At 31.4% G+C, this 16,714-nt stretch overlaps 1 protein-coding gene across 6 annotated transcripts in view; it reads left to right on the top strand.

Annotated features, from left to right (window-relative positions):
• The window catches only part of LOC134685117 (vacuolar protein sorting-associated protein 18 homolog), a 40,447-nt gene that overhangs the window by 10,956 nt on the left and 12,777 nt on the right, over nt 1-16,714 (top strand). For all 6 annotated transcript variants that reach the window (XM_063544572.1, XM_063544569.1, XM_063544568.1 and 3 more), the window contains exons 3-16: nt 183-256; nt 1,236-1,345; nt 5,469-5,617; nt 5,983-6,067; nt 6,673-6,752; nt 9,567-9,679; nt 10,103-10,191; nt 10,629-10,727; nt 11,858-11,939; nt 12,547-12,633; nt 13,194-13,251; nt 13,558-13,661; nt 14,275-14,400; nt 16,010-16,145. In XM_063544572.1, coding sequence (XP_063400642.1) covers nt 183-256; nt 1,236-1,345; nt 5,469-5,617; nt 5,983-6,067; nt 6,673-6,752; nt 9,567-9,679; nt 10,103-10,191; nt 10,629-10,727; nt 11,858-11,939; nt 12,547-12,633; nt 13,194-13,251; nt 13,558-13,661; nt 14,275-14,400; nt 16,010-16,145 — 1,392 coding nt within the window. The remainder of the gene's footprint in view (nt 1-182; nt 257-1,235; nt 1,346-5,468; nt 5,618-5,982; nt 6,068-6,672; nt 6,753-9,566; nt 9,680-10,102; nt 10,192-10,628; nt 10,728-11,857; nt 11,940-12,546; nt 12,634-13,193; nt 13,252-13,557; nt 13,662-14,274; nt 14,401-16,009; nt 16,146-16,714) is intronic.

Below are 16,714 nucleotides of genomic sequence, written 5' to 3'. Positions count from 1 at the left end.
ATTTATTTTAGTGCCAACAGTTTTAGAAATATTTCATCTGGCATTTTTATGTTCAGGATTATATCATTTTTTAAAGATTTATTTGACAAGTGGAAAAATTATGCAGAAATTTGTGCATTCTGCCCTCCAACATCACAACATAGGGGTCCAACTCTTAATTCATTAATCCTTTTATTTAATAGATTGGTCCAGGTTTTATAGATGCAAGATTAGAATCGGATATGCCTATATTTAGCAAAAAGAAGGTGAATTTTAAGTAAGTATGATACAACTTTAAAACACCCTAAATAGAGGTATAGCTCTGTAGTAACACTGTCTCAATTCTTCAGTAAAAGTTTTTGCTTACAAGAGGAACATAAATGTTTTTTGAGGTGGTATGCACTTTCAGCACACATATAAGCGAAGGATTGTCAGGCTCTCTATGTCACTTATTGCAGAAAAAATTGGTCTTTTTATGATTTATTTATTATTTTCTAACTGTATACTTTCTCAACTACTACTTGATAGTGATTGAATGTTTGCTTAATAGATTTTTAACACCACTTTAATACATATCATGGTAAGCATTCATGTACATAGGGGAGAAAATATGTATCAAAATCTACTATAGTTCACACTGAGTTGCTCAAACATCAATGAACATTAATGTCAGTAAAAAGTTTTAAGTGTATTTGTGATCGAGACTGAGAAAATGGGTCCAGATGAGATTTAAACATATTTTCAGTTTTTTGCATTTATTCAATTAAGGATTGACTGTAATATTTTTTCTGTCTATGAAGAAATAACATAAAAAATGTGGTGCCATTGAATAACCCACGCAGCATATTATTTTTAAAGTTTGCACCACATTTTTTATGTTATTTTGGAATAGACAGAACAAATATTACAGTCATGTCTTTTAATTTAATTCTGAATTCTATTTTAAACTGGAGTAAACCATGAGATAATGTTGATGATGTCTGGGTCACATGACAAAATCATGTCTATGAGCTGGTAAATATAACAACGTCAGCCAATCAGAAGACCCGGTACATCCAAAATTAAATTATATTGAATTGTTGATAAATATAACAGAAATAATTAATGCATAAAATTGAAAAGGGATTAACAACATCAACAATAGTTTACATTTGTGCAATCTATTTTAGATTGTAATTAAATAGTTAGAATTACATGTTTAATATGTTTTTGATATACAGCATGTTCCTGTGTGTAATTTTACTTAATCATTTCAGACCACCAAACCCAATCACACACCTTGTTGTCTGTAATAATTTCTTAGTAATGGCAATGAACAGTAACATATTACTACGCCTTGACCTTGAGCATCCAGAACAACCAGATGGTAAGGTCAAACAAATGATATTTTACAGAAAACATTCATAATTGATTTATATTGTGATAGCTGTATAAGCAATAAGAATATGTGACAACTCTCCACCAGTGACCCAATGATTAATGTTGGTTTGAATGAAATATAGCAATAAAATCACTGTTTTTGGGATACGATTGCTGTCAAGCAATCTGTAGACTTTTACCATTGACCCTATGACACACTCCCTCACGTCATTCGTTTTATTCTAAACATTCGGCAACATCTCAGATTCTTATGATTGTCTTGCTTTAAAAGGTAAAAACAAGCAAAACAATTGAACATAAACAACTTTCCTGTAATGTTTTACTCATAATCTTCATGTGTGATATTTTCCTTGACTTGTATGCGTGTTTTTAACAATACGGAAAATCAGAATTAAACAGTATTTATATTTAGTGTTTTTATAAATTTAGAAACACGTCAGAGGGAATTCCCAAATTTTGATTCTCTGAAAGCCGATCGATAATTCTATTTCTGTCACAAGAACTGAAGTGGAGTATTTCTATATTTTACCGTTATGAAACTAATATTTGATACTGTACTCTCATAAAGAAATGGAGAACCATTCATCATATCATTTAATAAACGTTCTTGTTCCAAATCGCAAGTCGCGGTTTGTTTATGTATTAATGTCCATGCGTGGTCTCACTAATTAGAGAAAAAAAAAATTGTAGAGACAAAAAGCGTCAAGAAGCGACAAGAAGAATAATATTAGCAACAAGAAACTATTTAGCGACAAGAAAACATTTTTTTATTTATATTACTTATTCGAAATAAATATTAAAAAAATATGCAAAAGAAAACAATTTCAACGACAGGAAAGTTAATTTTGATAGGGGGAAAAATGAAACTTGTAAATCTAATTCAGTTGCTACATTTATTTACATGATATTTTATAAGTTATCACAGGAAGTATATTTTGTCTTTTTATTTGTTTTTAAAACCATTTTTGTACAATATATAATTAACTTGCAAAATGCATTATTTGTGCATAATTGTCCAGAAAATACATACACAAATTGTGAAATACAAATTAAGAACTGAAATCAAACAAGAGGAAAACATAATTAAAATGTGAATATTTTTCATCATTTTATTTAGTGTATTGTCTCATTTAACGATATTTATCATGTTTATGCATATAGATTGAAGATTAAAGGAAACTGATGACAATCTTGAGATTTCAACAGGTGTTCACTATTCGGTACACTAATTTTATATTCTGGTGCGTGTAATTGATGAAGGTGTTAATGGATGTTATTGTTGCAATAAAACAAAGGACACGCACCTAGTTAATCTCATTTGTTGCTCTTAATTGTGTATTACCTTAGAGTGAAGCCACAGCTAATGTTGGTCCTATCAGGAAAAAATAATTGTACAGTTAGGAAGGAAATAATATTTCATGTTTTTGTTTTATTAAATCCTTCACAAGGAAGGTGACAAATCTTTGTTTTTATTTTCATTTTATAGCGTTTACATTTCCTTTGCTCTTACACATGTTTAATTTCTACATCTATCAATATGATAATAAAAAGTACACAATCTCTTCATCGAATTTTTTTATTTCTTCATCTTTCAATATAATCCTAAACTATATTTTAATGTATGTGATAACAAAATGTATTCTTGTCGCTAAATAGCTTCTTGTTGCTTTTTGTCACTTATTATTTTTCTTCTTTTCGCTTCTTGACGCTTTTTGTCGCTAATTAGTGAGACCCCACATGCGTGTAGTTTTCCTGATTTCAAGGGGTATCAGATTGAGTGATTCCCCACTTCATTGATTAATTTGAAACTCATGGGATTCTTTCTATGTCTGTCTGCATATGGAGGGCTATTGTTGTTGCATAATTTTAAATCACATGCATAATTTAAATTAAAATAAATGTTTCATCGTAAAAATTACCTATAACACCCCTTCAGCAGAAATGGAATCTTCCATGTTAACGTTTCGAGTTGTCTCCCTTTTCGAAGTATTCGTCAAGAAGAATTAACTCGTTAATGCCGGTAAACGTCGTATTATATTAAGAACGATCTCAATGTAAACAGAGGAGTGTGTACGGAAAGGAGTCATGCCCTCTGACCCAAAGGAACTTCAATAATTAAAGAGTAAGAAATGGGGTTCCTAACTGGTCCGCCATTCTATATATAGCTTCGCACCGAAGGTCAGTGTAGCGATAAGTGAACACAATAGGGGTCCAGTTTAGGGTTCCTCCTAGAATAACGGTGATAAGATACAGAAGCAAGTTAACTCGTACCACGGCATTGGAACCAAAAAAGTTAACTTGTACTACTGGGAAGTCGTAACATTCAGAAAAATATATAAGAAATATGATGTTTTATGGGTTTCTGTTTGTAAACTTAATAGAAATAAAGTTGAATTACTTGAATTTTACACAGGAGTTAAATGAAAACTTAAACAAAAATAAAGAATGTTTTAAAGCATTAATGTTTTAACTGATCTTTCAAACTAGAACATAGGCGGATCCAGCCCCCCCTTTTTTGTGGAAAAAATTTGGTTGATAATAAAGGGAATCATTGAAGCATGACTGGAGCGGGCCCCCTCTTAGGTCAGTCAGCGGGCCCCCTCTTAGGTCAGTCAGCGGGCCCCCTCTTAGGTCAGTCAGCGGGCTCCCCCTTAGGAAAAGTTCTGGATCCGCCACTGTAGAACTTAATCCAGAGGAAAGTTAAAACATTGCTTTAACTATACCTTATTAAAATTGAACATGTTGAATATGTATATATCCAATTTAAGTTAATTAAAGCTGTAATCCATGATCACAAATTGAATGCTATGTTTACAATTGTTGAAAGCCATGTGCTTTTTTTGCGGGGAAAATGCGGACCCCCTTAACAGGAATCAGTTAAATTTCATTGTTACATTTATTTATTGACAGTAAAAATAATTTTGGCAATCATTTTGACTAACTGCTAAGATTTAATTATTCATGAAAAATTTTCTTCTGGTGAAACTGTATATAACTTAATTATCTACATCTGCCACAGAATTTTCTATCCAATATACAAGGAACATAAGCTACAAATTGGTCATTGTACTTTCAAATTATATACATTTTACAGACTTAAGAGGTATTGGGTGAAAGTAACGTATATCATGTATATTCATCATTTAACACCATTTGAATGCATTTAAATAAGTTGGTACAAGTTTTTTTTTAATGGTACGAGTTTACAATGGTACAGGATAACTATAATTCGATAAAACACAATAAGTACATGGCTCATACACTTGTAACGGGGATTGGCTATTCTTTAAGTTGAGTGACTATTCAGATTGTTACATTTTGCATGTGCAGTTGAATTAGTTTAGAGAATAATACTATCCAGCTGTACCAGGGTTACCGGCCAAAAATGCTTGAGACTCGCGCATGTTCATGCTTTTTCTGCAACAGTATTCTTGGATCTATTTCTTTCCTCTTTGATCTTTTGAATTTTTGCCAAATCTCATGCATTTGTTTAATGAAAATTTGGCAGAACTGCTATACATGTGTCAATGAAAACTATGGCAATCGTATCCCTCAGAGCATTCTGCTCTTTGATTAGATAGCTGAAATGAAACTACACCATCTTGTAATTATGACTTTTCGACATTCTAGTATCTGCGTTATGACAATAATTAGCGAAGATTATTATTTAAGTACTAAAAAACATGATGCAGAAATTTGTGCATTCTGCCCTCCAACATCACAACATAGGGGACCAACTCAGTCACAGACTTTTGGCAGAAAAACTGGCAATACCTTTCAATAAAATTTGGAGGGAAACACACCTCACCATGAGTAATGTTTAACTCACAACTATAGATCACTGCAAAAAGAGTACTTAGACCACTTGGCATTTAGGCCATTTTATGATTAACACACATGCTATGAAGCAGTACAAACACTATTGATTAGATATAACCAACTGTTCTAGATCTTCTATATTATCTCTCTGTATATCTTTTCTTATCTTTTCTTGAAGACTTGCACTGATCCAGAGAATTACTTTCCATAGAGAAAAGTAAATATGGAAAAGACTCTTTTTGTTATACCCAGATTTGTCATGTCTATTAGCTCTTGTTACTCTTTTGCAGAGGTAGAAATACCAAGAGCTGTGGAGGACAAAGTTCATCAAATATTCCTGGATCCTACGGGACGTCATTTCATCATTAGTATGGAATCCACAGAAAATTATTACCTGTCCAGAAATTCAAAGAGACCAAAACCTATTGGAAAAATCAAGGTACAAAAAATGTATAATAATTGGTGATTATATTAATGCAAATAGATGCCTCAATGAAAAGTTTTCCATTATCATTAAAATCTCTAAGCAGAAGGTTAGCAAGAAGTAAGTTTTGATGTACTCATATTATTTTTCTAAGCTTGATAAAATTGCAAACAAATTGTAAACTATTTGTTGTGCTGTTGTCATATATAGGTATTCTAATAGTTTTATTTCTACAACATAATGTGTACTTCTATATTTGGTTAAAATTTTCTTTACTACTGAAATCAATGGGAACAAACTTATGACGTTTGAAATATGATTGATGACCCCAGCTTCTATAAGGTAATTTGTTGCTTTACTCTGTCTGTTTTTATTTGCAGGGTCATCACATAGATTCTGTGGGATGGAACTGGCAAAATGCCAATGAATCAACAACTGGTGCTATTTTATTAGGAACCAGTAAAGGTATTTATTAAACATTTATATTCTTATTGTATAGACTTTGAAATAACTTATTTCAAGGAATTTATTAAGTTATTATATTTTTCTTCTACTCTGTTGTAATTGATCTTATAATATGATTATGATGAATACCACATGAGAACATTAAAAATCAATTTAGAGTCGTAAAGAATACCTTGTTTAGTAAAGGCCCTTATGTGAAGAAGATATCTAGGGACTTTGATGTTCAAGGTCAAGGTCACAACAGTAATTGACTAAATGTTGGAAAATGTGTGTTTCTATGTGGTATCTTTGGAACAGTATGGTCAACCTTTACCAATAATGTATCTTGAAATGCCTTTAACCTTGAAATGCCTTTAACCTTGAAATGTCTTTAACCTTAAAATGCCTTAAATCAGATGATTGATATAGTGGCTAAAATTGAAACAACCAAAACATAAAACATACTGAAACAGTTATTTGATATAAATAAACAAAAGCCTAATACTTTTACCTATTGTTAAAATAGTTATATGATGCATATGTTCAAAGAAAACAAAGTAAAGGAGCAGACATAAGTTAATATGTTTACTTTATTACAATAAGTTAATATGTTTACTTTATTACAGGTTTGATATTTGAGACAGAACTTACAGACAATGAGAACAGTAGATTTTTCCAGGGAAGTCTAGATCAGTATCTCAAACAGGTAACAATTCATACCATGATGTTCAATACATCTGTTTATACACAGACTTTATAACGAACTTATTGGTATAAAACTTAGAGTCTTCATTATTAAAGTTGTAATGTTAAAAAGTCATGGAAAAAAAAGAAAAGCTGTTTTCTCATTTAAATTGGATTTTGTATGTTTATATAAAGAATAACCATACATTGTCTCGAAATATCAATGTTATTTGTACAAGGCTTAGAAACAGGTAGAAAGCAAGGCTGTGCCGAGCATTTCTACCTGTTTCGAGCCAAGTACAAATAACAGATTGATATTTCGAGACAATGTACGGTTATTCTTTATATACTGCAATTCTTATAACTGTTCAAAATGAAGTATTTAGGGTCAAAACTGTCATTCTTTAATTGTGAGCGGACAACGTATAATTGCCGCGAACCTGTATGTTTTATTGACGTCATTTATAAAACTGTACGGAAAAGCATTGTCAGCGTCATAAACAAGGTGATATACGGTCAGTGACTGTATATCACATATAAATATACAGTCAATGCAATATGACTGCTCAAATAGCACAGCTGCAGTATATATTATAATAATACACTGAAGATGCAAAAAAAGGCTAGAAATTGAATATTTATATATCTACACTATGGCTTCAATAAAGGGTAATTGACTCCTTATTTCAATATCAGCTTTAAAAGATTCTAGGTGTACTAGATAATTGTAGAAACAAAACAACCCACACCCCAAAAAAATACATGACAAAGCAACACAAAAATAAAATTGAAACAGGAATGTATTCAGTTTGTATATGAATTTCTAGTTTAAGCTGCTTTCTAAATCAGAGGAGGTATTTTTCAGTGTTTTAGCTTCATTGTGTTTTATTATTTTTTTTTATTTAAAAAAATTAAATGAGAACCTTTTCTGATGTGTGCATGAGCCTGCATTGTTATTTACATGTGCCTTATTTGTATCCATAACTGTTTGAACTGTTTTGTGACATTTGCTATGCATTGGCTTATTTATATCGAGATGCTATGGAAATTAGCTGTGTTGTAAATTTTTTAAAGAAGGCATACTATAGATATGTGTATACTTTCAACTTATCAAATTTGTTTGGTCTGTACTTTTTTAGGATATGTTATTTTCAAAATTTGTGAAGTCAAAGAAAAAAAGTTGGTCCATATGAACTCAAGCCAAGTTTTTTCTCGTCCTAGTCATTCTTGTTTTGTGTGCAGAAAATTGGTTCAAACAAAAGAACATATCATAAACAACTTGATGCTTTTATTTTTCACAATTATCAAAAAGAAATGTTTAAATTATTATAAAATAAAACACATTATTATGGAATTACACTGTTCTGCTAGACCAATGTCAATAGCTGACTATTTTACATAATCTCGTCAACCATATGTTGTCAAGAGATGAAATACATACTTTTTTAATCAGTTGCCAGAAAATATATTTGTGATATGCTGGTGATACATTGTAGAAACTGATAACAGCTGTATAAGACATGTCAGTTATAGATAAATAGTTCTAAGGGATTGTATATTGAGAAATGAAAAGAAAGCAAAATACTCTCACAATTTTTTTTTACTTATTCCTAATTCTGCTGATTGAGATTTTGTTATTTTCTATGATGATATTGTCTTTGAAATTCAATTAAAACAATGCAATGTTTCTCATATTTACTGTGAAGCAGATGAAACAAAAATTGTTATGAATAGCTGTTGACTGCCAATAAATAATTTTAGATATCAGTATTTAGTTTTCAGTGACAATAATGTTGGAGAAATTATTTTACCAATGCATGCATATATATACTAAACTATTAAAGTCATTTGTGCAAATGTATTACATTTATTACCAATCCAGAACAATCCAAATTCAGACATTATCAAGCTTGAATATTGTGCCAAAATTTGCCCCAACTGTTCAGGGTTTGACCTCTGCAGTTGTATCGGGCTGCATTCATCGAAGTATTTTATTTATAATTTCCTTGTTGTCCCATGTATTATTTAACTTTGTCCTAAAATTGAGAATGGAAATGGGGAATATGTCAAAGAGACAACAACCTGATCAAAGAGCAGACACCAGCAGAAGGTCACCAATGGGTCTTCATCACAGCAAGAAAATCCTGCACCTGGAGGTGGTCCTCAGCTATTGTTTAATCAACCAGTGTATTGATTTAGTTCTCTAAATCAGTGAAATACTACCTTCCTTCCATGTTTGTTCACTTTTTCTGCCATCATAGTTTTCCCCGTCTAACTATAGGATTACCCTAATGAGAGGTACAATGTATCATGGTTAAGTTCACGGTAAAAGGAGTTGTCTAAGTTAGAGTTCAGAAAGACAATAATACAATGGCAGTACATTACATAACTGAATATTTGAATAAGATAAAGGATATTCCTTTAAAAGTCTATGAACATATGTTTTATAGTTAATGTTAGCCATTCAAGCATATAAAACATAGTCATCTATTTTGTTAAATTTGCAGGATCATAATACTTTGAATGTTTTGAAGGGAACAAAAATATATGGTACTTGATGATTACTTCCCTAAACATTGGAATGTCACTCACAAACCTTAAAATCAAGAGTAAATATTTCTACTTGTACTTATATGGCTAGTAAGGATGCTTTTAAAGCAAATTTTACTGGCCTGGCAAAATGTTTTACCAGCCTGGGCCTGTAGAGCTTGTTGTTAATTCTAAATATTGTTTTTTGGTTGTCATGAATTAATTGAAGTTATGTACTCGGCTATTATTGGTAAACTTGTACAACCCATAATGTCACTAAAACAGAATTACATAACTTATTTTTCAGTTATTTAACTTGGGAAGTGAGAACGCAGTATCTGTGACGGGTTTAGAGTTTGATAGGATGCCATGCGAGTCTATGACAGAATATAAATATTTTATCCTAGCTACAACTCCTGGGTAAGAAAATTACTTTATATGAAAATAAGGAAATGTCATACAATTGCCTATTAGACAACTACCTACCAAAGTCCAAATGAAGTGGATGTAAGCAATTATAGGCAACAACATTGAGAAAAAGTTATACATTATAGTTGGTGGCTGTAAAAGGCCCTGATATGAAAAATATGAAATGAAAAATATGAGACAATTCAATTGATAAAACTATAGTTGGTTTCATCTGTACTGTTAAAGGAATTTTTTTTCAAAAGTTTTATATGCACTTTTAAATTAAAAGAAAAGGACTGTTGAACAATAAACAGTTTTATATTCCCTTTTTTTTTTTTTTTTTTTTTTTTTAGATTTTTTAGATTTTTTTAGATTTTAAACATTCTAAGGAATAATATGGTTTATATCTGACAAGTTAATCACATTTTTTTTCAGACGCTTATATCAGTTTTTAGGCAGTGTATCAAAGTCTGCAGAGCCTCCAATGTTTCAACAGTTTTTTGCAGACTATGAAAAACAAAAAGGTAGGACCATTTATGATGTAAATGACAGGTCCTGTTCTTCTATTTTTGCTCCCATCTGCCTCACAACATAGGAAAATAATAATTGTATGCCTCAATGTATTTGTATGATGAATATGCAATTTAAAATCTAAGGGGACTTGAAAGGTTATGTTGTTAAATTAATGATTTTACCTAAAATTGTTTAAAGAAGTTATGGTCTTTTTACAAATGGAATGCCTATTCATATAAGCTGATGAAAACTGTGTTCATTTGGACATTAAGTCAGCATCTATGTAGGATTTATTATATTATTTTAATGGGTAATAGGATCGTTCCGTTCTTTTCTTTTCTATATTTTAACCAGATAACCCATTTTTCAAAAAGGTAATGGTAATATCATGTTTTAAAACGTGACCCTTTTTCTAAACAAATATAAAGAATTTCCATTCTATTTTTAGCTCCCTTCTTAGAGTTGCCAGGAAACATGGGCTACAGTGAATTAAAACTTTATTTTCCAAAGTTTAGAGGTTCTGCAAGGACATTTGCCTGGATGACAGGTATGCTGAATGTAGTTTAGTAAAAGTAGTATATAAAACTTTGATAATGAATAACAAATAAAAAGCATCACAACAAATGTTCATGATAGTTTATCAGTACTTAGTGAATACTGTATTTTAATGATATTTTGTGTAATACATGTACTGTTAAACTTGGGCGTCTTTTGCCTAATTTACTGAAATAATTAAAAGGTATAGACTAGAAAGTTTATGTAAGTGTTTGGAAACTCATCATGATGGAACATATAGGTCAACTTGATTTTGAACATGGCTCTATCATCCAGATATGATCTTACTTACCATACACTTGAAATGGCTCTATCATCCAGATATGATCTTACTTACCATACACTTGAACATGGCTCTATCATCCAGATATGATCTTACTTACCATACACTTGAACATGGCATGGCTCTATCATCCAGATATGATCTTACTTACCATACACTTGAACATGGCTCTATCATCCAGATATGATCTTACTTACCATACGCTTGAACATGGCTCAATCATCCAGATATGATCTTACTTACCATACACTTGAACATGGCTCTATCATCCAGATATGATCTTACTTACCATACACTTGAACATGGCTCTATCATCCAGATATGATCTTACTTACCATACACTTGAACATGGCTCTATCATCCAGATATGATCTTACTTACCATACACTTGAACATGGCTCTATCATCCAGATATGATCTTACTAACCATACACTTGAACATGGCTCTATCATCCAGATATGATCTTACTTACCATACACTTGCGGTATTGATGGTTTATCAGGGCTTTGATCATTATAATTCTTCTTCTGCCAATCAAATGTTGAGGAACACAGCCGTTGGTTTTGATCAAAAGTCATAAGAAGCATTTGCTTGTCTCTCATACATGATCGATTCATAATAGTTTTTATTTAAATTGTGCACATATGCCTTAGAATATATGCATACATTGGTTCAAAAATTTCTTGAACATTATAACCTCTGGAAACTTGTTTCTTATGACTTTAAAACTGGTGTTTATAGATATATATAGAAATGCATAAAGATTTTTAAACATCTAGAAATAAAAAAAGTTCAATCATGTTTTGATAGTTAATACTTCTTCTTGGTTTTTTTTCAGGACCTGGTGTGTACTTTGGAAATTTGGATTTCACAGGTGAAGCTGGACCAAAATCTGTGACAACTCAAACAAAACTTATACCGTATCCTAATAAATAAGAACGAGAAACTAAATGGACTGGATACATAGTTTATTACATATTGCTAGACTCATAAAATATTTTCAGTGAATGCATATCTAAACTAGAATTTACACTTGTCTGTTTTTCATGCCCCTAAGTAGGGACATTTTGTTTTTGGGTAAAGACTGCATGAAATGTAATCAAAAGCCTATGTAACTGACTTGATATCTAATCTTACAAGGCTTATCACTTTCTTTTTGATACACAAAATATTGTGCATTGATCATAACATTCTATACATCTATCAATGAACATTTACAGAAATTTATAAATGTAAATGTACCGGTATGCTAAGATATTCAAGTCACAAAACGATGTTACACTTGTCAAGAAAATTAAATAACTTTTGCAAGGTGCAGGAATCTAATATCTGTTCTAAAAATATAAATGATGTCATTGTTAAAGTCATCTTTAAAAATTAGAATAATTTCCCATTGTTCAGAATTGTAATTGAATCAACTACAACCCATGCTTTATTGACAATGCAATATTTAATTTAACTTCCCACTAATAAATTAATGCAATATCTAGCCTTCAGTGCTTAAGATTGCCTTAACATTTCTATCAGATACCCTAAAGACAGTGATGGAGAGAAGACACATCCTATCTCCATGGTTCTGACAGAATTTCATGTTCTATTACTATATCAAGACAGGTAGGTTATATTAACATGTTATTCAAATGTTTTGTTCTATCTGGACTATGCATATTTTCCCCCTTGCAAGTACTTGTATCAAATCCAGAAAGTTATTATCAATTTCAGTCTTCAGGATAAACTTTTGAACCGGCAAGCCTAAAGCTCAATTTTATGTTTATTTTTGTTGGTTCTGTTGGCTTGTAGAGAATATTTTAACAGGTCCAAAAGCAATTCTACAAGCCTCCACGAGGACTGTGGTTAAGTGTGAAGACTGCATCATTTCTATTTGTTTTGTCTTTTAATATATCATGGCTTTCCTAAATTGTCTCTATAGTTTAAGACATTTGATCTATTGTAAACATGTGCGTTTTTTGTCTGCATTTTTTTTCTCTCACTTTTTTCGCAACCAAATAAAATTTTATGAAAATATTTCTCTTTTGAATACCTAATTTGTACAGATCAACATTATTGATGCAAAATGTTCTATTTTACAATTAAACCCCAAGTGAAAGGTTTATGCATTGCAGGTGTGAAAATATTAACTTAAACAATATGTTATTTTCATTGTTTTTTTGCAGAATAAAAGTAGTATGTGTATTAAATGATCAACTGATATATGATGACGTGTATGCTGATGTAAGTTTGTTGTAACTTTGTAGTCAATGATTCTCAATGGGACTAGGGTTGAGGCAGGGGCGGGAGTCAAGAGGTTAATGTAGGCAGTTTATTTATATCTTTACAGATTACAACAACTTCCTGTAGTCGTTATTTTAAAGAAGGGGAAATGGAGTATGACACTTTATTTTTTGCATCCAAGTTTTTTTTAATTATAAATTTTAAAATATAAACTTTTGAAATATTCACTGAAGTATATTTTTACAAAATCATATATATTTGGTTTTAAAATGTTGAAAGATTTATTAAAATCATTGTATCTTACAGAGGCTTGGAAAACTAATGGGATTATACAAAGATCCACTGAAAATGAGTATCTGGACTTATACCTCACAGAATGTCTTTAAATATAAGGTTACTCGAGAGGCAAGGTAAGAGGGTATTAAAAGGTTACTCTGTATTAAGATATAAAGTCAAAGGTTTGGAGTATGAACAGGCATCACTAATTGTATTCAATTATCAGGTCACCAGACAGGCAAGTTAAGGGGATAGAAATAGACAACACTATTTAATTATAAAATTGCCAGATAAGTAAGGTAAGGAGATCTTTTAAAAAAGACTACAAAGGACCAAAGTATGTGCTATAAGATTATTGTTCCCCAAAGCAACGTATTGCAAAGGGATATAGAAATACTAGGTGTCTGTCTGTCTGTCCATACCATCTTGTTAGCATGCTCACTAGTGAAATTCATACCAGATTTAACCAAACTCATATCATAGGTTAATATTTGCATTATCACAGACAAGGTTATAAATCAGTGACAATCCACAATTTTTGAAAGGGCTGTGACTGTGGGAAATATAAATTATATGTAAAATTCTAGACAGATTGGAATTTATGTCATAGGTTTGTATCAGCAATGTCTCGAACAAGTTCCAAAATCAGTGTCAATCAGTATTTTTTACATACTAAAATTAAAGATTAGTTTTATTATTTAATCTACAAATTTTAACGTTAAATTGTATTAATCTTTGTAATTTAAGAGATGTGTGGCAGATGTATTTAGACACAGAGGAGTTTGAAAATGCTAGGGAATATTGCAGTGATAATCCAGCTCAGGTTGATCGAGTATTAACAAAACAGGCAGAACATCTCTTTTCAAAGAAGAGGTAAGGTCCAATACATGCTAAATGATGGTTGTGATTTCATAATTCACTGAAAACTGAAATGTTATAGCGCTAGAGGCATCATGTCCTATGGTTACACTTTCAGTGGCGTAGCTTGCATGTATGCTCAGATGCTCAAGCATTCACATCATTTTGACAAAAAAAAATAAAAATAGCAGCAGTTTAACCAATATCCAAATATAACAAGGATATGAGGATAACGTACAGTTATTTTCGAAGCAGTATGCCTGGTCCTCTATTAAGGATAATTAAGTTTATGTAAACAAGATAGTTATATTGCAGAATATTGTTTCAAGTAAACTTTTGTTTGTAAAAAAGTCTGCGTCATTGGCTAAGGCAAGCCGAGAGGACTGATACGCAGACCCGTGGACATGTTTCATCTGAAATTGAAACTAGTGGAGTGATGGCTACTCATTTGATTATAGCAACTAACAACTAAAACACCATATCTGATATCGTTTCTTGCGACATGGTAAACGACGTAGAAAAAAACCCAATTTGTAATAGACTGTGATAAGTCCTAGGCTTATGAATTCCAGTTTTTATTAACCGGATTTTTGTGACAAAAATGTCGGTTATTGATTTGGGAATGTATGGCGGGTGCCCGGGCGGTCAGTCGGTCAGGCGGCAATCAAATGTTGTCCGTGCATTAACTCATGAACCGTTCAACCAAAGCTTTTAAAATTTCATGCATTTACGCATGAACTGTTCTACCAAAGCTTCCCAAATTTTAATATGTTGTTACTGATAACAAAATGGAGGTCAAGTTCACTAATGACCATTTTGACTTTTACCGTTCAGGAGTTATGGTTCTTGAAAGGTTAAAAAATGGTGTTTCCAGTCGTGTCCGTGCATTTTCTCATGAACCATTCAACCAAAGCTTTTGAATTTTTATATGTTGTTACTGATGACAAAATAGAGGTCAAGTTCAATAATGATGATTTTGACTTTTACCGTTCAGGAGTTATGGTTCTTGAAAGTTTGTAAAATGGCTTTTTCATTCACGTTGTTGCATTTACTCATGAACCATTCAATCTAAGCTTTTCAAATTTTAATATGTTGATACTGATGACAAAACAGAGGTCAAATTTGATATTGACGATTTTCACTTTCACCATTCATCAGTAACGGTTCTTGTGATATTGCCAGGACACAGATAAATGTAGATAAATCCGGTTTGCTGTCGTTGTGACAAGCCTCTTGTCTAGGTTCAAATACTAAATTTATTTTCAATCAGTAAAGAACAAAGATCCAATGTTCCTCGCCATACCAAAAGACATTTCATGGTTTAGGTTTTTTTTTAATTTTCAATTTCATTTACCTGGTTCTTTTGGAATTGTAAGGCCAAGTATTTTAAAACTTTAAAAAAATATTTGCTTCAAAGATACCTCATTTTTTGTTGAGCTTATAGATAACAGCAATGATTCAATATATATGCAGGATTCAAATCTATTTGGGGTTCAAGATCTATATCAAATTTCAATATCTATGGCAGATGTGATGTCACAAATCCCTAATTTATGGAAGACTTTGAAATGAAGAAGACAGCAGTACATCAATTCAACCATCAACACTTTTTTTTCACTTTTAGATATGAAGAAAGTGCTGTTCTATATGCACAGACCAGGAACTCATTTGAAGAAGTGGCTTTGAAATTTATCAGACTGGACAGAAAGGATGCTTTACGATCATTTATAATGAAGAAATTATCATCTCTCGGCCCTCAGGTACTACAAAAGTGATAATTTGCACAACATTAAATATTTTGTATGTCTTTGATAGTTTCTTTCGATTCATTATTTTTTGTCAGATATTTGGAAGACAATAATTCACGAGCATTACATTTATGAAGATTTTGATAATATAAAGGAATTTCTTTTACATCTATCTATCCATTGTATTTATTTTATCATAGAAGAAGAAAATCACCAATGATAATGCTGAGATATTGGAGTACAATAATTATAAAGTTATGATGCCTGTGTTGTTTCAATTATTGCTGATGTGCTAACTTTTTAGGGAATATCATTCAGACATAAAATATATGCTATAAATTGGCAAAGAAACTATAAAAAAAACTATGCAGAGTAAGGTTCTTCCTTGTTTACTTTTGTTTACAAATACCCGCCTCATGGACCTCTTTATTTATCAATCAGCAAAAATTCAGAATTAACCATCACTTCTGCAAATATTTAAAAAAAAATATTTGATTATTGGAGGAAGTTAAAAGTACCGTCCTGACTCATGTAAAAGGATCATGAGAAACCAATTAGATTTTTTTTGTGGCCTTAAAAAT

This window comes from Mytilus trossulus, chromosome 9 (genome assembly GCF_036588685.1).
Source record: "Mytilus trossulus isolate FHL-02 chromosome 9, PNRI_Mtr1.1.1.hap1, whole genome shotgun sequence".
In the NCBI taxonomy this organism is placed as follows: domain Eukaryota; kingdom Metazoa; phylum Mollusca; class Bivalvia; order Mytilida; family Mytilidae; genus Mytilus; species Mytilus trossulus.
The sequence above is the reverse complement of the archived record's forward strand: the minus strand, read 5'-3'. Positions and strand labels throughout refer to the sequence as shown.